General features: G+C 35.4%; 1 protein-coding gene across 8 annotated transcripts in view; it reads right to left on the bottom strand.

The window, feature by feature from the left end:
* FXR1 (FMR1 autosomal homolog 1) overlaps window positions 1–25,836 on the bottom strand; it is a 64,733-nt gene that overhangs the window by 1,472 nt on the left and 37,425 nt on the right. For 3 of the 8 annotated variants that reach the window (XM_019023813.4, XM_063704410.1, XM_063704411.1), the window contains 8 exons: window positions 24,192–24,362; window positions 21,817–21,895; window positions 17,752–17,861; window positions 14,106–14,192; window positions 12,573–12,780; window positions 7,374–7,577; window positions 5,284–5,484; window positions 273–364 (listed from right to left, as the gene is read on the bottom strand). In XM_019023813.4, coding sequence (XP_018879358.2) covers window positions 273–364; window positions 5,284–5,484; window positions 7,374–7,577; window positions 12,573–12,780; window positions 14,106–14,192; window positions 17,752–17,861; window positions 21,817–21,895; window positions 24,192–24,362 — 1,152 coding nt within the window. Of the gene's footprint in view, window positions 1–272; window positions 365–4,511; window positions 4,593–5,283; window positions 5,485–7,373; window positions 7,578–12,572; window positions 12,781–14,105; window positions 14,193–17,751; window positions 17,862–21,816; window positions 21,896–24,191; window positions 24,363–25,836 lie in introns of all 8 variants that reach the window. The other 5 variants (XM_019023814.3, XM_004038065.5, XM_019023812.4 and 2 more) reach the window with 5 other exon arrangements.

The raw sequence follows: 25,836 nt of genomic DNA, 5'->3' as shown, positions 1-25,836 counted from the left end.
TCCTGAATTAGGCAATAGTCTCTATGCCCAGTATCTTTGGGCAGAATGAATTTTATAAATGCTATTTGAAGCTCTAACTAAAAAGTATTTCAGGCTCAAGCATGCATATCTTTAGTTACCTGGGGCCAAGAACATATTCAAGAGTCTTTAACTAAAATAGTATTGTCTATTTGTGGAAACAAGTGATCACACAGTAAAAGTAGTAAAAAATAAAGCTAAACCATACCAAAAATTAAAAAAAAAAAAACACCTACAGGTTAAATTCTCCTTACCATTTCTTTCTTGTTTTTAGCCAAAGTTTCCCTTGGGAGGTTTCTTTGTCTGCTCTGAGACTCAGCTCTAGAAATATAATCTGCAACTGTGACTGTTAAAGATGAGAAAAAAATTACAGGTGTTGAAAAAATATTTCTAAAGTTTATTTATGGATAAAGGGTAATTTCACTATTAAACTAGTGGTGGGTCACCCAGTGTCAAAATTTTCTTAAGCTGGGTATCACCTCCAACCAAAAACAAAGCTTTAAAAATCTGCCTGGGCTTTTGGTGCTGAAGAAAATTTCAAGCTTGAGATGGAGGAAATCTAGATTAAATTCCTCTTTCCCAAGAATCCAGCTATTTGCTTCTGGTTGACCCTAATGTTGTGGAACAAAGTTGTTAGAGAAACCCACAACCAGTAAAAGGAAATACAAACGCAGTGTTCTAAGCCCAGTGTTTGCAATTATCGGGGAGTGGGGGGGAGGGGGGAATGGGGCAAATTTGGTCCAAATCATAGTATGATATACTTAAATTTGAAAATTTCAGATACAAAAATATTTACTCAAATGTGTGTGTTTTTTTTTTAAAGCACAATTAAGATATCCAAGTGTGGTTTATTCTATGGTTTTGTTTTAACGTTTCACACTAGAAACGATTCTGAGTGATTAAAATAAGAAACTACAAGCAAACTAAAGATGACAGACCACCACCCTAAAAATGTGGACATTGATCAGAGTGGGAAAAGGTCCAGAGTGTATTCAATGACACCCCTCCCACACCCCCTTTGCCAATCTTGGTAGGGACGATCTGAAATATGTATTTGCAAAGAAGTGGCAGTAGTGGATTAGGAAAAAGACTAAACCCAACCTCACACCCTACTGTCACGTCAACCCAACTTCAACAAATGACCTATGTTCTACAGTATGTGGACTGACTCACTTTATACATCAACAGTCTCTCTTCAAGAACTGAAACTTAGGGCCGGGCATGGTGGCTCACACCTGTAAACCCAGCACTTTGGGAGGCCAAGGTGGGCAGATCACCTGAGGTCAGGAGTTCGAGACCGGCCTGACCAACATGGTGAAACCCCGTCAGAATTAGCCAGGCGTGGTGACACAGCCTGTAATTCCAGCTACCTGGGAGGCTGAGGCAAGAGCATTGCTTGAACCCGGGAGGTGGAGGGTGCAATGAGCCAAGATTGTGCCACTGCACTCCAGCCTGGGCAACAATAGTGAAACTCTGTTTCAAAAAAAAAAAAGAATTGAAACTTAGAATTCACTGATTTTAAGAAATACCAAAAGAACCATGCTTTTTTCTTTCAAGTATTTTCTATCGCAAACTGTTTCAGAAAATCCCTGATATCTAAAAGTACAATATATACTTTAAATTATGGGAGCAAGTTAATTATGTAAAGAATGAAATCTCCAGTAAATTTTAAATTATTTATTTAAAGTCACTAGGTATGGGGAGAATTGGTCCATAAAGTATAAATTCTATGAAAACAACTAAATCATTCTGGTATAATAAAAAGCTGGATGGTATTTACAATTCACGTTTCTTAATTATGAATTAACATGCTAACACTTTCATAAGATCCAAGAACTTTCTAGAACTATTATGTAAATCTTTTAAAACCACAAAGGAACAACCTATTTCAGAACTTACATACATCATTTACTAGAAAACCACTAAAGATGTTTCAAATCTGAAACTGCCTCCTTCCTTCCAAACTGTAAGAAGCAGTACGCTCATCTTGAAGCTTTTTAAATTATTTAAATTCATTGCTAATATATTTATAACTACATTAAAAAGAGTTTACAATATTGGAAAAAGGGCTATTGTCATAATCCACTTTATTATGTCTACATACATGGTAGCAAACCTATTACAAGAACAATTCTAGCCAGTGTGGGGAACAGCATAGTGAATGCACTGTTTCCAAGTTTGGCCCTCAGTGACAGCTAGGAAAACATCTAATTGGAAATCCTGCTGCTAAATTAAGTTGGTGCAAAAGTAATTGTGGTTTTTGCCATTTTGAGGTGGGTGCAAAAACGGCACCAACCTAACACACTGTTGAAACAATTCCTAGAACCTTTCATCCACTGTGTACAGAGAGAGAATAATATTTTGATACAGTTATCAACTAAATTAACAAGCACTTAGCTGGGGTATCCGCTACCTAAATAAAAGGAAGCCAAAAGAAACCTCTGTTAATTCAAATAAAAACCTGTTTATAGCCAGTCCTTATAATACAAGCCCCTTAAAAGTCCAATACAGATTAATAATTAACAATATCTAGAAAAAAATACAGGCAATTTCTGTAATGACATGGACTCTAGAATTTCCTCGAATGGATCCAAGTTAATCAACTGGACACCAGTGTGTATTGTCACATTCTAAATGTGGTAAAGAATATTCACTGCTTAATTTACACTAAGAGCAACAAGAAATTTTGAGCAGATGAGATCAAATCAAATGAGTGTTTTAAACAGAATGTTGATTTAGCTTTAGAGGGAGGCTGCCTCCTAGAACTGCTACTAGGATCAAGGGTTAACAGTTTTGTGCCTGTTTTACCCACCCTATCTTTTGGGAAAAGGGGCAGGCTAGGGAATGCGAGGAGTTTTAAAAGAGGGAAGTAGTAATCCCAAAGAAGTAAAACAGGAATAGATGTAGTATGGAACAGAAATCATTGTCAAACTGTTGAAGCCTCTAAACTACTTAAGTTGCAATTAATACCATACAGAAATTTTTGCCTCTTCTCCAAGAAACCCCACTGTTACTCCTTTTATACCTGTTGACTTGGTAATAAACCACCATACATCTAGTTAATAAATGTTGTAATATATTCTGTTAAGTTCATACTGATAGCCTGAATTTTCTTGTTTACAGTAGGGCCAGAAATGTATTCACTGCTGTACCACCTTCAAAAAATGAAATAATCTCTTCATCTAAAACATTTTTTTTTTGAGACAGGGTCTCACTGTCACCCAGGCTAGAGTGCAGTGGCACGATCACCCTTCACTGCGGCCTTGACCTCCCAGGCTAAAGTGATTCTCCTGCCTCAGTCTCAAGAGTAGCTGGGACTACAGGTGTTCACTACCACACCCAGCTAATTTCTGTATTTTCTCTAGACAGGATCCCACTGCCCAAGCTGGTCTCAAACTCCTGGGCTCAAGCAATCCTGCTACCTGGCCTCCCAAAGTGCTGGGATTACAGGTATGAGCCACTGCGCCCAGCCCTAAAATATATTTCCAACATTAAAGGAGGGGAGGAAAGAAGGGGAAAGAAAACAAATATTTTCTGGACACTTTCTATTTTTTGACAATATTTAATTGCTCTAAAAATTTCCAACTATCTTTAAAACATGAACTTTTAGGGATGGGAACTAATTCTCTTAACCAGTTTTCCCAAATGTCTCTACAACCACTAAATTTAAAATAGTAAAGATGCCAGAATTTACATTCTTTATTTGGGGAAAACACATGAAAGAACTGGTTTTGGAAAGAATGCAAAAATTGATTAGTTTGAAAGGGGTTTATTTCTGGTGCACACAATTGCTTCATTGTGAATATACATGTGATTCTCTGTACACAGGAAATGGAATTATGTTCAAAATAATAGACACAGCAAACAAGTTTCTTTGAAGTTACTAAAAATTAATGACTACATAAAATAAACATTCTAAAACTAAGTAAGTATTATTTGAATAGTTAGTAGGTGTAAGGGAAAAGGCATCACACTACAATAAACAAACAAAAACAACATGCATTCCTCGCATTAGGTTAAAGACACCTTCAAATATTTTTCTCTTTTATACTTTTTTTTTAATTGTGGGTATTACAACTCCCACAAAAATGAGGTGCTGAATTCAGATATAGTAAGCAGGCACCATGCAAAAGCTGCCCAGTTTTGCCAATCAACCTTGATCACAATCTACAACACAGTCCCTCGGATGGCAGGCCCCATCTCAAGTGTGAAGAAACCGCCAAGTGAACAAAATGGTCTTCTCAACAGTATTTCCATGTAAACAATTAGGACACAACATTAGTTCAATTAGACAAGTTACTAACACACTGTGAAGGAAGAATGCATTTTCTTAATAGTAGTAGTCTTATTAGTTGAATAAACAATTTATGCAATGCAAATTTTGAATGTATATGCACACGTGTACATGTAAGTATAATATATTTAGAAAGCAGACATATGACATTTTTTTCATGCTTGTGACCTGATGGTGTCCACAGGTCCACTCAAGTTACCTGGCTGTCTATCTTCTGCCTGACCCCTGAAGCGACGCCTGCGGCTACGATTGCGTCGCTGGGGTTTTTTTTCACTATCATCTGTAATTGCAAAGTTTACCATGAACTATTCTGACAAAAACAAACAAAAAAACAAAAAAACCTTCTTTCCTTCAAAGATTTAAAGGGGAAAAATAAACTTTTAATTAAACACAAAAATAAAACAACAAATGTTTACTGACAGGAAATACATTTTTGTAGCTTTCAGCATTCCAAATGGATTAAAAATGGAATTATCATCTGGAAATTCAGAGGGTTTTTACTCACAGTAAAACTCAGACTTAAACTGCCATCATTCAGGGACACAGTCTTCCTCTCTAGTACAGTTTGGTTTATACCGAAGTTAATGACATTTTAGCCCTTGAAAATTAATGTCTACTCTTGATATATGTACCTCTACCAGTGTCATTTATAATCATTTTAAAAGAGGCAAGATGAAAGCCTGATTTTAGCTTGGGGACAATAAAAGCACTAAGTACCTTGCCAGCTGAATATTTGTACTGATTTAATGGCATCAAAGGGCACTTTAACCCTCCAAGTTTCAAATAATTTGGCTATAACAAATCTGAGAACATTTAAGACAGACAAAAAGCTATCTACCTTGTTCAAAGTAAACACTAAGAAAAAGTCAATTTGTGAATTGCATATTTCTTTGAAAAAAGCTTCATATACTAACAACAGTTTACAATTATATATATATATATATATTTCTTTTCCCTAAGTGCTTACATACCTAGCCCATTTTCATTAACTGAAGCTGTATCAGATTCAGTCATTCCATCCATCAGAACAGCATCTTCATCAGTCCTTCGTCTACGAGACCGCCTACGACGGTTAGTACTGTGATGAGATTCGCTGGCATCAGTGTCTGCAGTCTGATCTGATTCTGTATTATCAAGTAAGCTGTATGGATTGCTGTCTGGATCTTTGAGCACTATATTCATGTCAGAGGCAAGAAATATTCGTTTAAGAGGACTGCAATTATGAATGTTTGATCTATATTGAACTATATCAATGACAAATAAACTTCAATCTCCCCCAATAAAAATGCACTGTCTTCAAATAAAATGTTTTCAATATTATTTACCTGGAAAATAACAAAGATAATTAAATATAAAACTTTAAGTGGTGATGAAAAATTAAAGCAGAAAGTGAGCAGACATCTTGGCTTCCTAACATTTCCTGTGCCTTGTTTTTAAAATATACATTAGAAAATAGTGTATTAAATGCTCATTCTGGCATTCACATTTCAAGGTAAACCTGCCCAGAGACTAGAAAAACAAAAATGAAAAGAAACAAATATTCAGCTGTTAAGAAATAATTATAAGAGCGAGCTTTCATCCCCTTAACTGAGTTCAAAATGACTGCAGCTTTGTTGTGTTGATGTTGATGGACTATTTCCCAAATAATATTCAATACCTGCATTCCATGACATAACAGAAATCCGTAACTGAACTGAAGCAATCAAGACAAGTTGAAACAAAGCAGCCAATTAAATAAGGTTGAACTTCTAACTGGTTATGAAAGGAAAATGTTGAAACGAATGCTGACTAGTACTCCATCTTTAGAAACAATATGGAAGGTGACGTGAAGGTGGAAAAGGAAAAACTGTAAGGTACAATTCATAAGAAAAATACCCATCTTACCTATGTGCATTTATTACCTCCAACAATCAAATTTATAGAAGAAATGCACCTAATTCCGATTTTTCCTAAGATTCCTTTGGTAACAGCTAGCAAGCTAAGCATCTTTGCAAAAGACACTAAGCGTATCCATTAATCATAAAACACTAGGTCAAGTACATTTTGCAATTCAGTATACTGTAATTTTAAACACCTTGGTAACTGTACAAAGTGTACTAAAATATAAAAACTATTACCCTGAAAGCCTGTAAACTAAACTTAAGGCTCAAAGAGTATTACTGTGGAAAGGGAGAAAATCTAAACAAACAAAGAACAAGTTCCTAATTTTTGCCCTGATTTGTTCCAGTTTTTGTAATTTGTAAGCACAGTTGGCATCTATATTTAATGTATCTACACACACTTTCTATAATATTAAAATACTACATAAGTTTTCATGGGTATAACATTAAGGAAGGTGCAGGTTTCTTAAAGTGGTATACCATAATGATGTTAAAGTTATATCCTTAATATAGTCTATGTATCCCTGGCAATTAACTCCCTAGCCCGTTATGGTAACCAAGGATATTCTGGAAACTCCTACAACTTAATGTAAAGCATAAAAAAATTTTAGAAGACAGAAGTAATCAAGTAAAACGTTTCCTACACCCTCAAATCTTTAGTCATCCAAACACTCCTCTTTACAGCACAGTTCCTCCAACAATTAAAAAACTTAGTTAATTCCACAATTTTTCCCTGTTCCCAAAGTACTACATAGTGTAGCTAAGAATGCTCTTCACTTCGTTTTCAATATTAAGTAGAAAAAAGTACTGACATCTCTCTGTGCATTAGAAATCTCTGGGTCTGTCTGGCAAACAAAAATACATAACCCCAAAATTCTAGGGAAAACAAAAAAATTCTAATTAAATAAGCCTCCAAAACCTGAAGAGAGAAACATCTGACCCTCATCATATAAAGAAAAGCTGCCAACTAAAGTTCTGACCAGTATATTCTAAGTAAACCTTCATTGAGAAACACTCTACGAGGGCTTTTCCTGATACTGCTATATGGTCCACTACTTTCTCTAAGACAATGAGTAGCAAGAGAAACTTCCAAAAATGGGTGGCCCTGGGAGATGAATTAACTTTTGTAAAATTAAACTGTTTACAAATAATGGATGCTGACAGAGTATAGAAAAGACTACCAGAACTGATGGAGGATTTGCCACCACGTGGTCCACCACGACCTCGACCCCCTGAAACACTTCTGCCTCTTCCTCCTGGGCGTCTCCTGCTGTCACGCTGATGTCGGCTGTCTCGATCATCTTCTCCTGCCAATGACCAATCACTCAGCTCGTCTTTACGCTCAGATTCCGTTTCAGAGGGGTTAGACAGCTCAGAATTTGTACCTTGGAAAAGAAAAGAACATAAACCACTTAGATTTCTATAAAAAGAGGCTTTTAAAATGTTCAAAATTATGTCCTACAAATTACTGTTTAAATAAGCAATACTGTTTGGCTGCTTCAAAGAAAGATCCATGAAAGTTAAAATCAATCTGAAACGTACTAAGGAATAATCAATTATTATACTATTAATATACTAGTATAGTATCTACTAGTTAATACAGATTAAAAAATAAACTAATGTGCAGAAGGCCGCTCACTTCTTCAAAACCAGCAGAAGAATACCTCACTGCAGTCTGCTAAGATGTGCTATGTCATGTAATACAGTCAAAGGTGTGACCATCTCATCAGCAAAAGGGGATAATATCCAGGAAATACAAAGTCATGGAAGTTAAAAAAAACTGATGTGCAGAAATGCAGTCAACAGAAAAATTACAGAAAATATACAGAACATTAATTCCTAGGTTTTGGCACCAAAAAAAAAAAACATACAGAACATCATTTATCAATATTAGAATGTACTTAGTATGGATAGTCAAATGTTTCTGCTCATTTGGGTTTTAGTAACCTAAATTATTAGTACAATAAAAATAACTTCGATATTTGAGTAAATTAATCATATTTAGAAAATTGAATAGTTTAACTGTATAGTGTATTTCACCATAATTTCATTGATTCTAGGGTATACTTTTCACATGTTAACATCTCTGAAATCAAGATATTTCTTATAATTGATGGCATCTTTATTATAAGCTAGAAGTAATTTTTCCAGTAGGTTGTATATAAAATGATGGCATGTTTTACTAGCATCTTAAATTGCGGTTTTTGCCATTAAAAGTAACTACTTTTACTTTTTGCTTTTCTTACTTTTAATGGCAAAAACTGCAATTACTTTTGCACCAACCTAATATTTGCAATTACTGAACAGAATTTAAAGTTTCTCTGAAACAGAAGGTCTCTCACCTGACAACAGAACTGAAGCCATGACCAGTGTGACAAATATTCAGCATTGCCTTTAAAAGTTTACAGACCATTTCTAACACTGCAACTATTGTAATGGTGACCTTTCAAAAATTTATTTAAACACCACAAAGATATAATCTGAAGCCTACATTATCATTATTTAATAATTACTGTAACTAAAATGTCAGATACATATGACTCGATCACTATCATATTCATTTCCACTTGTTAGTTCTGGGATGCCACTTCTTCTTTCCCTCTTACATGACCAAATATATCTCCTTCAGGGCCTAGTTCAAATTCTAACTTCAGACCACTGCAACTAAGACAGATCTCTCCCCATTTTTTGTTATCCTAAAATCGCCCCACATCTATCACAGACTGTGCCGTGTTGTTATTTTTCCCCCTGTGGAATTACTTCAAAATTGGTCTGTGATAAAGGGTGGAACTCCATCTTATATGTCCTCAAATGCCTGGCAGAGTGTATAACAATTTTCTCAACCAAATAATTTGCTGCATTATTTTGAAGTTCATTTGCTAAACTCTCAGATAAGAGTGATTTCATGAAATACCTTGAAGTTCCCTATATTTAAACTCTGCAATCATTTGAGGAAAAATGCAAACAAGAGCTCTTCAGACATAAGAAGTTTTAAGTATTAAGGTGCAGGGAATAAAATGTGAAGTTTTATACATGAAGGTGCCTCACTTCCTTTCTCCTTTAACGATAACTCTAGGATGCCTACCTTTTCTCCACATGGTGTTAACAGATGTAACTAGTCAATTATAAGAACAATTAGGTAATTAGTTGGATGTGTATTTTTCAAAGAATACATCAAATTTCTATTACTCACTTTCAATTCTTTGTTGGGATTAGAATCTCGGGGAAGGGAATTAATTTCCCCTAACATTTACTTCACCAAATGACAAAAAGTACTTTATTAACAGGATGTCATAAAAGTTGTAATGAAGGCAATTTATCTTTCCTTGAATAGTGAAAAAAAAAAAAACCTTTCAGAATGTTTAAGAACTTCTGAATTTATTTACAAACCTATACCCTACCTGAAAACATTACCAAAATTCAGGGCAAATGAAGAATACTTCATTCTGAAGACTCTCTCAAAAGTTCATATTGAAGTATCCTTAGAAATCCAGTGTAGTATTTATCTAACCCCGTGTCACAGCAAGTAAAGTCTTCCTTAAATTTAACCTACATATAGTATTCAAGATACTTAGAGGGAATGTCTAAATCATACATTTCAGCAGGTAAAACAGATATTGAGGCCGTACCCCCCCAAAATTTTAATGTATTGGCTAGTGCTCAACATTACTCATATTAAATAACTGTTAATAACACATATTCAATGTTTCTGTGATAGCAAAAAGGACTCTGCAAATGTGACTAAGGTTAAGGACCTTGAGATAGAGAGATTATCCTGGATTATCCAGGTGGGTCCAAACTAATCTCACTGGGTCTTAAAAAGTAGAGAAATTTTCTAAACTACTGAAAGGGGAATCCCCACTAGACTTTCCAGAAAGAAACGTAGCCTAGCTGACAAGATTTTAGCCTAGTGAGACCCATGTCAGCCTTCTGACCAACAGAACTATAAGATAATAAATTTCTGTGGTCAAGCCTCTAAGTTTGTGATAATTTATTACTGCAATAGAAAACAAATACTCTAATAAAATCAGGGAAACCATTTATTCCAACCTCTTAATTTTGTAAAACACAGGTTGGTGATTCAAAGTCATTTTTTTAAACAAGCTTTAAAAGTAATGACACTAGGCCAGGCTTGGTGGCTCACGCCTGTAATCCCAGCACTTTGGGAGGCGAGGTGGACAGATCACCTGAGGTCTGGAGTTTGAGACCAGCCTGACCAACATGGAGAAACCGTGTCTCTACTAAAAATACAAAATTAGTCAGGCATGGTGGTGCATGCCTGTAATCCCAGCTACTCAGGAGGCTGAGGCAGGAGAATCACTTGAACCCAGGAGGGAGAGGTTGCGGTGAGCCGAGATTGTGCCATTGCACTCCAGCCTGGGCAACAAGAGCGAAACTCCATCTCAAAAAAAAAAAAAAAAAAAAGTAACAAAACATAATGACATGTTTTTAACCAATTTTAAAGTCATATTTTCCCCTCAAACTTCTAAAATCACCTTATGAAGATGGTTTATATCATTTTTCAATGGTTGGTTGTGCTAAGCTTAACAGCTAAAAATAATCACGTTTTATCGACTCCAAGAGGCCATCAATTTTAAGACATTATTTTATGTGCCATTAAAAAAGAAAATGCTGCTAAAGTTGTAAGATGTCCAATTTAACACACATACCAACTTCAGAGATGCTATACTGGGAAATGTTTCTTATAGTTCCTATTAAACTGATAAAACTACAGTACTCATTATATATATATATATATATACACACACATATATGTGTATATATATATATATATAAAATCAACTACAAGTCCCTCTGATATAAAGTATACATGAACGTCTACAACCAAATTCAAATGGTTTTTCTTGCTTTTCCAAGCCCACTCAGGTTTGGTAACTATTTCAAGAAATAAAATGTTATCAATTCCACTAAGATTCAGAGCTAAGAGTGCCATCTACTGAACAATTTGCACAGCTTTCTTGAATCCAGATGTTTCTCTACCTCTCACATAATTATCTACTCTCAACAAAAGCATTTTGCCAGAGTAAGCTCTCATCAATAAGCCGACTTCCCACAAAAGCTAATAAAATTGTTCAATGAATTCATCATACACATCATCCAATAAGCCAAGTCTGATTATCTATGCTAATAATGTATGGTTCAAAAATCAATGAGAATATATTTAATTTCTATGTGATTACTGGTTAACTGTCTTTTGCATTAAACATTTTCAGAAATATAATAATAGTTTGCAATTTTCATCCCTTTATATGCTGAACACTTCTTAGAATTTTGCTGTTTAGGTTTCAATACTGCATTAAATAAAAACATATATAAGAAAATGAGAACATAAAGATATGATATTAAAGGGCAGGGACACAAACTTACAACTCTACAACAAATTGAAGATAGTTCAGGTTTAATATAACTTTGTCAGCATTAGATGATCCTTCAATTAAAGCATGAAATTTGCATTTATTTCTATTTTCCTTAAATGCCTTACATTTTGGAAAAGGTTTTATATTTCCTCAAAAGGGAGTAAGTATAGGAGTGAAGAAAAGAAAAGGAAAAGAGAAAATAAAGAAAAGGGGTGAAGGAAAAAAACAAATCAGGTCACTGCTAAGATCCAAGTCCAAATGTAGAAAAATGGAACAACTCCAAAGCTGAAGAAGAATAAGGGAGAATTTAGGATTAGAGAATTGTTGACTATCACCACTCCACTGTCCCCCTTCCTATCTGGGTTAGACCCAATCCTCACAGTGAAATACATTTTAGAAAATGTTCATTTATAAAGTGTTAAATTAGATTCTGGCTTTCAGAGCCTTCATTTTAGTGAAATGTTGTTAAACAAAATAATTCCAGATGTGAGATGTTAATATATTCAAATACGCCAAATGAGTAAATAAAATATTTTTTAAAAGCTAGTAAAAAGACTTGCTATATGCAATCTTGGCAGTGATTCGCACACTTTTCATTTTTTACTTAAAGAGGGTAGACAAAAGATGATTCCTAGAAGTATCACCACCACCATTACTAGGTATTTACTGGGAAATGTATAAAACTGTACTAGCAAAGTATTTGAAAAACAAGTTACATATGTATTCTTTGTAAATATAATAAACATGACAATGAACTACCAACTTAAAAACATGCTTTGCTTCATTACATAACTGCTTGGAAATTTTATATATTTTACTGTCATTTTAATGTATACTATCACTACTATTAAGACATGTACTAAACCTTCAGAACTACCTTCTACCCTCAAAGCCAAGACAGAGTAATGAACTAATTATAAGAAAATGTGTTAGAGCACCTAAACTATAACTACTATTATTACTATTACCAAAAAAAAAAAAAAAAAAAAATTTTTTTTTTACCATAACCGGAGGTGTAATTAGGTCCCCGACGACCTCTGCCTCTTCCGCTATAAGACCTAGAACCTTGTACAGAAGAGACGGTACTTTCATCAGTGGCATATCCTTTCTCTTTTTCAGGCCCTCTGGTGGAAGAAGGTCTGAAACCCATACCAATCTGTCGCAGCTGTTCATCAATCTGTAGGCGTTCCATTCTTAGCTGTTCTACTTCCTACAATCAAAACAAAAAAGAGTAAGTCTTCTTATATATAACTTTTTGTTTTCCTAAAGCCTAAAGCTAGAGCTGTACTCCCTATCAAAGCTGTGACCTTAGGCAGTTAGATGGTAAAGAGCATTGTGTTCCTAGTCAACAGAACTGATGAGGTCATTTGCTGTTTCTGTTCAACATTTACTGAATGGTCTAGAGTGTGCCAAACATGCTGCTATAGGCAAACAATATAAAAGAAGACATGGACTCTCCCCAATCAAGGGGATGTTTAACAGACAGCTTTAAAAATAAGTTATTTATTAAATAGCTAGCAATTATACAATATTACCAGATTTTGCCCTCAAGGAGTTAGAATTGCTGAATGAGATACAGGTAGCATCTATGAAAGGTACTATTAACAAGCTACTTTCCTATCAAAGTAGTGACACGAGTTGTGACCTAGAAGGAGTGCTAGACTTGGTCATTCAGAAATTGAGGTCATTACAGGATGCAAAGGTTAGCTGTCTAGAGAAAGCTCTTGGTTAAAAGATGAGTACTGAAAGATAAAGCACTGGCTTCTTTAAAATGCCAGCTTTAATTGCGACTTTTCATATAAAGATGAATTTCAAAAGAAAAGAAATGACATTATCGGAGTGATCTCAAAATAGTAACAGCAACAATGATATGACAGACTGGGAGGAAAACATACTAGAGGCAGAGAACAGGTGAGGATATTATTATACTTTAAAAAGAAACACAGCAGGAATAAAAGGGAAAGAGTAGAAAATAAAATGTTTAATAATTTATGGGTCATATTTTTCTAAAAACCCTTGCTCTTTATGTATCAACTCAAATAGACTATTTTGTTAACAATGGTTACAAATTATCAAGTAATGTCAGTGGAGATGATGCAGATGATTTGCATAATGCCAAAGTTACCAAGGAAGCCCAATGTCACTCCTGGTTCTGTACCTTATTTGTATGTAAAGTACAAAAGTAAAAACAAAATGACTCCAGTATGAACATGCAGATACATAAGTGATCTGAGAGTCAAACTGCATGAAGACAAAGGAATCATTTCTTAAGAAAGAAAGAAATATAAAAGCTCAGAAAGAAGAGAAATTATGCACACAAGGCCAATCATTTTATGATGACAAAGGACTTTTTAAATTCTCATGTAGAACAATGGCAAATCTGAAGCTGAATTAACAAAAATATTTAAGGATTTGAAGTTTACTTCAAATATAAAATGTTTAATGTGAGGACATTTTAAATTTGTAGCAAATGTACAACATTTATGTAGTAAATGCAGCAACAATATCAGAATATAGTATGAACCGTATACAAACCTTTAGATAAGCAATATGATACTCTAGAAGAACCTGCACATTTCCAATGCTTTCTTTAGTGCCAACAAATACAAATGGAACCATACCCTGTTTAAAAAAAAAAAAAAGTCTTCAGTGTTTAATATTTTAACAAAGTTCTAGCCTAAAAGTGACATGAAACTGACAGGCCGCACACACACACATTTTTTTTTTTTTTTTTTTTTGAGATGACGTCTTGCTCTGTTGCCCAGGCTACAGTGCAGTGTTGCAATCACAGCTCACTGCAGCATCAAACTCCTGGGCTCAAGTGATTCTCCTGTCTCAGCCTCCAGAGTAACTGGGACTATAGATGCGTGTCACCACAAACTGGGACTATAGATGCGTGTCACCACAACCAGCTATTACTTTTTATTTTTTGTAGAGACAGGGTCTTGCTCTGTTGCCCAACTCCTTGCCTCAAGCAATCCTCCTGCCTTGGCTTCCCAAAGCTCTGGGATTACTGACTTCATAAAGAGGTTACAGGTGTGAGCCACCGTACTCAGCCCCAATATATAATTAGGAAAACTCTTCTGAAACATGCAGCAATTTACATGTACTAAACTTCAAGATTTAAGGAGGAAAAAAATGCTAAAATCCATGTAAGTTTAAATACTCAGATTTTCAATAACTTGTCATATTTGCACCCCAATTTACTGTTGTAAATTGTGTTCTGTGTGCTAAACACTTTAAAAATAATTTTTAAAAATCAGTTTATATCAAGTTTTCTGATTTATAATTAATTTAATTTTCCAAGTATATAAATCAACTTTTAAAGTTAAAATGATTTTCTGGCAGGTCATGGTGACTCACACCTGTAATCCTAGCACTTTGGGAGGCTGTGGCAGGTGGATCACTTGAGTTCATGAGTTCGAGACCAGCCTGGGCAGCATGGAGAAAGCCCATCTCTACAAAATATACAAAAATTAGCTGGCAGGGTAGCACATGCCTGTAGTCCCAGCTACTTAGGAGGCTGAGGTAGGAAGATAGCTTGAGCCTGGGAGGCAGAGATTGCAGTGAGCCAAGACTGTGCCACTGCCCTCCAGCCTGGACAAGAGAGCAAGAATCTGTCTCCAAAAACAAAAATAAACAATTTTCCTTCAAACTGTCTATAAACTTACAGACTAGATAGATACATCACCTTAGTAGGTATAGCTTTAAAGCATAATAAAGCACATTAGCCCAGTTATCCCTACAGTATGTGCTCAGGTAACAAAATCTTGAGTGTCTGTGTACTACAAGAGGTACTTCCTGACCACTAAAAGAAATATCACCTCCAGAGAATAAATATTTACACAATGTAAAATTAAAGGAATTATTAAGATACATAGAGGTATTCAAGTAAATCAAAGTATTAGGCCAGACTTGGTTTACTTTGCTGAACTTCTGAATAAGAAGATTTTTAAAAAGTGGCAGAAAAGAGAAATAAGATGGCACACTGTGAATTTTTCTTCTTTAAAGAAACATACTTCCAGCTTCTTAATGGCTGAGAAAAATGAGAGTAAAGCTTAACTCCCCCAATCAGTTTCCATGTCTCCCATTTTCTTCATTTTACAGAATGGTTTCTAACAGTTAAACAGAATGGTTTAGGGATTTTTTGTTCTAAATATGAAACTAAGCGTGGTTTAAGACATTTTAGTTCTATATATGACTCAATTATTTTCAAAGTAATTTTTAAGAGTAATGATTTTTAGATATGGTTCATTTAAAACTTAGGCAACAGGGCAAGTGCTAGGGATACAGTAGCACAGCTATTACAGAGGTTCACAGTGGCTTTGAAGAAGTCATTTCAACTATGAAAGCACGAAACAAGGGAAACTAATTTAAGATTAGGGAGTGAGGAAGTCTTAACACTGTCCTCAGGAGTTCACAAGCAGATAAAAGGGCATTCAAAGTGAATAAAAAGGGGGGTGGGAGGGCAAGGACCTAAAAAAATCTTAAGCACATAGCCTGTTTTCAGGTCTGTATTATGCATTTCATGTATCTGATTTAATACTCATTTAAAAATTGACTAAGAAATAGTATACCAGTTTCACAGTTAACAAAATAACTTGCTGAAGTCATAAAATTAGCAACCAAGCCAGCCAATTTCATCTAGTTACCTAATTCCAAATAACATCTATTTGTTAACTGCCAGGATCTTCTGCTAAGGTATAAGAATAGTTTCTGTTCTAAGGATAATCAAAATCTCAGGAAAAAAAAAAACACTAAGCATTCTCATAAAAAACTCATTGTACAGCATTAATGATATGACCAAAAAACAGGAATTTTAAGGAGACGAAACATCATCAACATGTGGGAAGAAACACGACAAAAAATTTTAGAAAGCCAGGATCAGAATTAACGAATTAACAGCAACGTAATGGGATTTCAATTAAGAAATGGTCAATACTTTCAGATTCTATAGCAACGTAAAAGCGTAAGGGGATTTCAATTAAGAAATGGTCAAGGCTGGGCACGGTGGCTCACGCTCGTAATCATCTCAGCACTTTGGAAGGTGGAGGCAGGCGGATCACAAGGTCAAGAGATCGAGACCATCCTGGCCAACATAGTGAAACCCCATCTCTACTAAAAATGCAAAAATTAGCTGGGCGTGATGGCACACACCTGTAGTCCCAGCTACTCAGGAAGCTGAGGCAGGAGACTCGCTTGAATGAGGGAGGCAGAGGTTGCAGTGAGCCGAGATCGTGCCACTGCACTCCACCCTGGTGACAGAGTATGACTCTGTCTCCAGGGGAAAAAAAAAAAAAAGTCAATACTTTCAGATTCTATAGCAATGTAAAAGTGTAAGGGGATTTCAATTAAGAAATGGTCAATACTTTCAGATTCTATAAAATAGTTAAGGAGAGTACAATCAAGAATTCCTTTGTCAGCACAGTTCACAATGGCAAAGATATGGAACCAACTTCAGTGCCCATCAACCAATGAGTGGATACAAAAAAAATGTGGTATATATATACCATGGAATATTACTCAGCCATAAAAAGGAACAAAATAATGTCTTTTGCAGCAACTTGGATGGAGGCCATTATTCTAAGTGAAGTAATTCAGGAATGGAAAACCAAATATCGTATGTTCTCACTTGTAAGTGGGAGCTTAGCTATGAAGACGCAAAGGCAAAAGAATGCTATAATAGACTTTGGGGACTCAGTGGGGAGGAAGGTTGGGAGGGGGGTGAGAGATAAAAGACTACATATTGGATACAGTGTACACTGCTCAGGTAACAGGTGCACTAAAATCTCAGAAATCACCACTGAAGCACCTTAACCATGTAACCAAAAACCACCTATACCCCAATAACTATTGAAAAAAAAAATTCCTTTGGGAGTATCAAGTTCTACAGCTTTACACTCTATGTATGAAAAATAACTGTTAAGATTATCAAATAGAAATCTTTATGTCAAGAACTGGCTTTTTTTACTGAAGTACTATCAAAACAACTAAGAACAAGGCCCACATAGTAGAAAATGACTTGTTTTCTAAGTGTATGAAATAATATTATAAAAACATAATTTTAAAAACAAGAAAGAAAAACCCTCTGTATCAGATAAAACAGACAAAATGTTTACAACTATTAAGTTGGCCAAAAAAAGGACGTTTTAAAGAGGCAGATTACATTTTAAATACTTACGTCTTCTCTGGGTAATTTATTTTCATTGTCCCCTTCAATTCTCACTCGAACCACACCAGATTTGTCCACTATTTCTTGAATAACTTTGCCATTTTTTCCAATTACTTTTCCTTTAGTAAGAGAAAACAAATATAATGGTAAGCTAAAACTCAATTTGCTATTCTTTCAGTGTCAGCCCAAATTATTTGTAACTTGCTACTAAATTATAACCATCAAGTGAAGCTCCCATCTTTTTACTTTCAATTAACTTGCCCTACAGACTACCAAGAAATTTTACCCTTGGTCTGAAACTTACTTCTCTTTCAGCATGCCTAAGGTTACTAACTGGGACTGACAACAGTGCTCACATGTAAGGAATTCTCAAAATCTAGACTTTTAAAATATGCTTATATCATTTTCATATTTTTAAAATATCCAACCCATTTCAAAACCTTGGATGTATACATAAAGGCAAAGAGAAAACTATTTTGACATTAATCATTAGCACTTTATTAATTCACATAAGTAACAAATTCATCAATCTTGCTTTTATTTTCAAGTTTCTATGGGTCCAAGAGATTTCTATGACTTGAAGATAACTTTAGAATGAATATTTACATGTATTATATTTTACACCAAGAAGTTTTTCAAGTACTCCACAGCTATATAAAAAATGACATAAAGCATGTACATGATATGCTGTCTTGCTAGGTATAAAATATTGTAAAATTACATAAAATTCAAGTATTTAACTTTTCTACACTTAACTCGTAAGCCTGTCAAACAGCAGTTATTGAGTATATTAATAAATAAAGGGGTCAAAAGGCTCTCTTTCCCTAAAGGACTATCTAACGATTAGCACATACTCACATAAATAACAAACCAACACTGAGTTGTGTACCTATTAACAAGTACTATTAAGTAACCTTCACCATATGGAACCGATGCATCCCTTAGACAGTGAACAGCGACAGCATATTTGTTATCAAGTCCACATCCTCAGTTAATTTAAATATATCACTTTTCACAAAAACTTAAACCTTGGTTGAAAGAGTTAAAATGGAAGATTTTCCTGTTGCATGCCTGAACAGTTTCTATTAAAGAATGAATAAGAACGACAACAGTAGACTGGTCAATACAATAAAAGGACTATAATGGGTTTTTCTCTCTTGTATTCCTACTCTCAAGCCTCCTTCCCCATTAATAACCCTAAATTTAAAAGCAGCAGCAATTGAACATGTTAAAAAAAAAAAAAGTAGGGCAGGCAATTCACATGACGTGCATCTTCTCTGAGCAGCCCTAGCAGCAGCACATAAAAGCAACCTTCATTGTTAACACAGTGAAGCTCAAGCAGCAACTCCATCCTTGACCCTGCTAAAGTAAGCAAATGTCTTTCGAAAAACAAAGATTAGGTTGACATACCATATTCCTCCCCCAGAACCTTTGCCACTTCCTTCTCGTGAACTATACCAGTTTTGAGTGATCATCCATCACCCTTCTGGGGTCCTTGGCAGGAACCTACCTGCAAAAGTTTTATTTAGTCCCACCACAGACCGTCAATATTTTAAATGATCATTTCCACAGTTTAAATTCCAGACCATATTGACAAACTGAAGTAGACCTGTAGTATAAATTGAGCACTGAATATAAATGCTGAAGGGACAGAGAGAAGTGATTAAGGAAGGCTTCTGGAGGTGAAAGGTTTTGAACCATTTTCAAATCAACGTTCAGATATTTTTCCCTTTGATTTGGGAGGGGTGGGAATGGTCATCTTAGAACTCTCAGAACCCGAATGTGTAAGGAAATCCTCTCTGGAACTTACCCAAGTGTTCTCATTCCCTTTTAATCCTCAGTTCTCTTTTTCTTTCATTTGGACTAAGAATGTACTATTTTTCAAAAGCCTGCTTCATCCATAAAACATTATGGAGGGAAACATTGTATTTTTACACATGACAACCAACAGAAATTCTTGTACTACTCCTGAGTATTTCACCAGTGTGTAATAGTCACTGCTAATGTGTATTTCCTGAAGAGCACACAACCCACATCACCAAAGCCAACGTAGACAGGATACAGGAAAAGAGACAACAGGTACTCACTTCACTGAATAAAGAGAACAAAGAACTACAAATATACCCAATTTTCTTATTTTTGAAATATCAGAAACTTTTACTCACAACACCTACCACAACTCTCTAAGACCAAGGCTATCTTTTATAATTGACAGACTTGGATTGAAAAGAAACCTGGTTCCCTTTCACAAACCCACTGCCAAATCATTTTTACAAGTGAGGAAACCTTAGTTAAGTCAAAATTACATCTGTAGAGCAGCTACCACAATGTTAGTACTGACAGATGTCAATAATTAATGATTTCTTTAAAAGGGCAGCATTTTCAAAAGCAACTTATCAAAGGTGATTTCATTTGATACTGATAAACATTTGATAACATTGTGCACCTTACCTATGTATAATTATACAAAATTCTTCAAGTTTATATTGAATTTTAACATCTCATCTTTCTAGCAGTTCAGTCTACAGTGAACAATGGTATACCAAGAACTAATAAAGTAGAGTTTACACAATTGGCAGTAATGTCATACCTATCCAAATGTTTGAGCAGAATGGAAAGGCTTTTTACACCCCGGCGCGGTGGATCACGCCTGTAATCCCAGCACTTTGGGAGGCCGAGGTGGGCGGATCACAAGATCAGGAGCAGGAGTTCAAGATCAGCCTGACCAATATGGTGAAACCACATCTCTACTAAAAATACAAAAATTAGCCAGGCATGGTGGCAGGCGCCTGTAGTCCCAGCTACTTCGGAGGCTGAGGCAGTAGAATCGCTTGAACCCAGGAGGCAGAGGTTGCAGTGAGCCGAGATTGCATCACTGCAACTGCACTCCAGCCTGAGTGACAAAGCAAGACTCCATCTCCAAAAAAAAAAAAAATTTATTTTTACATAAATACTAACAGTTAAATTCCAAGAAACAAATTCCTGTGTTTTAAACTACTTTTCCTGAATATACTACTTACTAATGACCAAAAAAAACAAAAATCTTTTTAGAATGGAAGTGTTTATTTTTCTATTAACGTTTGTTTTATACAATTTAACAAATAGAATGTCCGTAGCTAAACATCATTTCCTAAAGGCAGAACAGGCCGCATTATATAAATGGAACCCAAGAAGCTGAAAGTATTTCCTTAGCGTCAAAAAAAAATTAATGAGAGATAACAGGGAACAAAAACTCGTCCCCCTCCTAGTAAACTACACTACATTATCTTGATGCTTCTTTTTATATTAAATGTTTAGGTAAGTCAATTTTTAGTATAGTCAATGCATACTTAACACATAACCAAAGCCTTCCCGATTGCCTCAAATAGCAAAGACAGCACAGATGTAGGGCATATTAATAACAGAGCTATAAATTAACTCATTCCAAGCTATAATGCTCATTTAACCATAGCTTCAAATGCAAATTCTTGTCACTTAACTATAATCCATGGGTACAACAGTTTCAATAATGGTGTCAAATAATAAACAGTGAAACCTCCCCTCATATTATCATCCTTCTCTCCTGCCCACAACTTCTTACCTTATTATTCTATGCCTTGCAACAACCTACTATTCAGGACCTACTGTGTAGAAGTTTATTACCCTATTGTTAGTTCACTGTTACTTTTCTTCTGCACTAAACAAAACAAATATCCCCAATACCTTCTCAAAAAGTACTATCATAATTTTGATGAATATATATCAGTGATAAAAAGAGAGTAAAGGAGTGAATAATAGGGAAGATCCCAAGGGATGAAAGACTGATGAAAAACTGTAATGACAAACTTATAAAAACCCTGGGCCTTATTACTGGGTCATCCTGTACAGAAGAAACATCTTTACTTTTTAACATATGACAATAACAAGTTACACAAAATGTTATCACCAAAAAAAGAAAAGAAGTATTGCTATCTAAATAAATCTACACATAACTGGAATAAGGTTATCAGACTACAAGTCTAGTTTTCAATTAAGTCACTATATGTAACTAAATAATGTTTATTAACTTATTTAACATTTAGTAAAAGTACCTACCAACGAGATTCCTAGGAACCTGAATAAAATCCTCCACAAATTCCAAGAAACCTCTAGCCTTTTTTACAGCATCAGCACTCTGTAGATGAGGGGAAAAGTAAAAATGAAATCCTGTTTCAATCTCGGAGCAACCCATAATCCAAAACAAGAAGATGAGAAAAGAGAAAATTCTGAATGATTATGTTCTACTAAAAGATTATGCTCATTCCACTGGGGAGAGATTTCAGGTTGAAGTGGTTCACAAAGTACTTAAAAAAAAAATCATTTTTAAAAACCCCAAATCAGTCAGTACTATTAAAACCAAAAACAAAATAACATCTCTAAAATCTTTAAGCTGCTGAGAAATTTAGTGTCAGAGTTTAAATTACACAGCTGCTGAACAGCCAAAACTTTAACCCAATCCTAAATATACTAGTCTATACCTCCTGCTTGAAATTCTCATGTTAAATGTTAACAATACAAATTGTTAAAATTGTCTGATTTATTTATTCTCAAAATCAGGTATATGACTTAAAAAGCTATTTTTGCAGAGATGCATTTTTTAGAAGTACCTACTGGTAAGATTATCAAAATTCATAATTTCTAATGAGTACAATTTTAAACAACTAGAGGGTTGGGAGTGAGTCTCTACACAGACTTTCTACTTCTCAATAAAGTCACTTTCACTTTTAACGTGTGTTCTTTAATAACCACAGATAAGGCCAGATGCGGTGGGCTCACGCCTGTAATCCCTGCACTTTGGGAGGCCAATATAGGAGGATCGTTTAAGGCCAAGAGTTTGAGACCAGCCTGGGCAACATAGGAAACCTCCATCTCTACAAAATATATAGATATATATTTAAATTAGCCCAGCATGGCAGCACATGCCTGTAGTCCTAGCTATTCAAGAAGCTGAGGCCAGAGGATGGCTTGAGCCCAGGGGTTGGAGGCTGCAGTGAGCTATGATTATGCCACTGCACTCCAGCCTGAGCAACAGAGTAGACCCTGTCTCTTAAAAAAAAAAAAAAAAAAAAAAAGCAAATAAAATTTTTTTTAAATTTTAAAACCATAGCTCAAATTATTGTGTGCACACTACATGACATACCACATGCAATCAACATTTTTTACAATGCATCCAATTCTTAAGAACTGTATTAAGGTAAGCACTATTATTTTATAATGAGAACACTTATACAAGGAAGTAACAAACTCCAAGCCTACTCAAAGCGGCCTACTTAAAGTGAATTCCAATCCAGGCAGTATAGCTCCAAAGCTCGTCTTTTTTTTTTCCCTCCTCCTTCTCAACAAGACAGGACCTTGCTCTGTTGCTCAGGCTAGAGGACAATGGCATGATCATAGCTCACTGCAGCCTCTCATTCCTGGACTCAAGTCATCTTCCTGCTTCAGCCTCCAAAATTGCTGGGGTTACAGACATGAGCCACCGTGCCTGGCTGTCTTCTTAATTACCATGTTATACTGTCTACTTTTAAAGGTTTTGAAATTAAAAGTGAAGCTTCTAGTCAGCTTTACTATGTGAAAGCAGCTGTTCATAAGAGCTATGTATGAAAAGTCAAGACACAAAATTGTCATTCAAAAAAAACTCCAGGCCAGGCACGGTGGCTCACGCCTATAGTCCCGGCACTTTGGAAGGCTGAGGCAGGTGGATTGCTTGAGCTCAGGAGTTCGAGACAAGCCTGTGCAACATGGCAAAACCTTGTCTCTTTAAAAAATAAAAATCCAGTTACTCTAATTTGAAGGATGGTCTCAATTTACATATATAAAAATATAGATAAGATGCGTGTGTATGTATATATATAAATTTATATATACTTTTCTAAACTCTATGTTGCCCTGGCTAGATTCAAACTCATAGGCTCAAGCAATCCTCCTGCCTCAGATTCCCAAGTAGCTGGGACTGCAGGTGTGTGCCACTGCACCTGGCTGAATAACATTTTAAAAATAACTTACTAATTTTCTGCCCCTGCAAACGTCATGATTAACCAGTGACGAAGTATTATACAAACTCAAGTTCTAGAAAAGCTATTCTAATATATGCCATTTACTCCTGCCAGTGCCTGGCACACAGTAAACATTCAAAAAAAACACTTCAATAGATTATTTGTTACGGGTATAAAACTGAAGTAAACTCAGAAGCGGTTAAGAAACCTCAATAAAAAAAACTACATATTTAATTACTTAGTAAATCTTTCACTCCCCTCAATACAAAGTTAACTTCAATTCAGCTTCATAAGTAATGAGTACTAGGCTGACTGATGCTAATTGAATAAATTCTACCTCAAAAATGTTTCACGGGAAACTGGAATTTCAGATAAAAATATAATCAAACAATAGATGGTTAATACACTAAAGGCCAAGGCAGGAGAAAGAGAACTTACCTCTCCGTAGATTCTAAATGTTCCAGTATCTTCATCTAGCTCAATGGCGGTAACTCCAGGAACCTTCCTAGCTTGCTGGATGTTACTACCATGTGTTCCTATTGCCAGGCCCATTAAATCTTCTCTCACAACAAATTCCTCATGAAAAGCTGCTGCAAGTTGTTTTGTGCACTAATAAAAAAGGAAAATTGGTATTATAAAAGATCAAAATACAAAATGGCTTTTTTGTATGGTTTGGTTTTTTTCCAGACAGGGTCTCACTCTGTCACCAAGGCTAGGGTGCAGTGGCGTGATCATGGCTCACTGCCAACTCAATCTCCTGGGCTCAAGCAATCGTCCCACTTCGGCCTCCTGAATAGTTGGAAATACAGGCACGCACCACTGAGCCCAGCTAATTTTTTTTTTTTAATTTATTTTTTGTAGAGACGAGCTCTCACTATGTTACCCAGGCTGGTCTGGAACTCTTGGGCTAAAGCAATCCTCCCACTTCAGCCTCCCAAAGTGCTGGGATTATAGGCATGAGCTACCACACGCGGCCACAAAATGTTTTATTGCACATCCATGTTCACAGCATTATTTACGATAGTAAAGAGGTGAAAGCAACCCAAATCCACAGACAAATTAATGAATGAACATAATGTGGTATATACATTCTGTCTTAAAAAGGAAATTCTGACACATGCTACATAGATGAACCTTGATGCTAAGTAAAATACGCCAGTCACAAAAAAGACTAAAATGATTTTACTTACATGAGGTATCTAAAATAGTCAAATTTATAGCAACAGAAAATAGAATGATGGTTGTCAGGGGCTGCGGAAAGGGGAAAATGAGCAGCTGTCTAAAGGGTATAGATTTGCAGTTTTACAAGATGAGATGTACTGAAGATTGATCAATAATGTAAACATACTTAATACTAAGTGTACACTTAAAAATGGTTAAGATGCTAAGTTTCATATGTACTTTACCACAGTATAAAGAAAAACCCAAGAAGAAAAAACCACCAAAAACCCACACAAATTTTTTTTAAAAGGCCAAAACTCAAGTTTCTTAAGAAACAAAGGAAATTCATCTAATGTCATAAAATGAATGGGGAAAAGAAACTGTTTTATTCATCTATTTTATTAGTCTAAAACACTTCTCCAGATACAGGCAGATTTGTTCACATATCCCTTGTTCAGAATTTTTAAATTAATGAGAACATTTCCAAATTTGTCCCAAAGATAATAAACATATCTTAATTTCTCTAAGACATCACAGTGTGTGCATGCACATGTGTTCATCTAGATCTAGAAAGTGTGAGTGAGTGGGAAGAACAAGTATCCTACTAGTGTAGCAGGGAAGAACAGGACAAAACAGAGTACCTTAGGATAAGACAGAGATATAATGATAAGCTTAATATTTTAATACTACATGCCACATGATGCCTCACTCCTAGTCCTCCTCTCCTCTCACACAAGAGTTGTTACAGTCAACTAGTTACTGATGAAAGGTATCACGACTGACAGATGACAAGGCAGTTAAAAAAATAAAAAGGTTAAATACAAAGTAAAGAACTAGCAATACAGTCTACTGAGTATCCCTAGTTTCTTAGCTCTTTGGCACCTGTCATCTAAGTCCTACCAACAAGTCAACAGGCATTTCG

The sequence above is a fragment of the Gorilla gorilla genome, chromosome 2 (assembly GCF_029281585.2).
Source record: "Gorilla gorilla gorilla isolate KB3781 chromosome 2, NHGRI_mGorGor1-v2.1_pri, whole genome shotgun sequence".
NCBI classification, from domain to species: domain Eukaryota; kingdom Metazoa; phylum Chordata; class Mammalia; order Primates; family Hominidae; genus Gorilla; species Gorilla gorilla.
The sequence above is the reverse complement of the archived record's forward strand: the minus strand, read 5'-3'. Positions and strand labels throughout refer to the sequence as shown.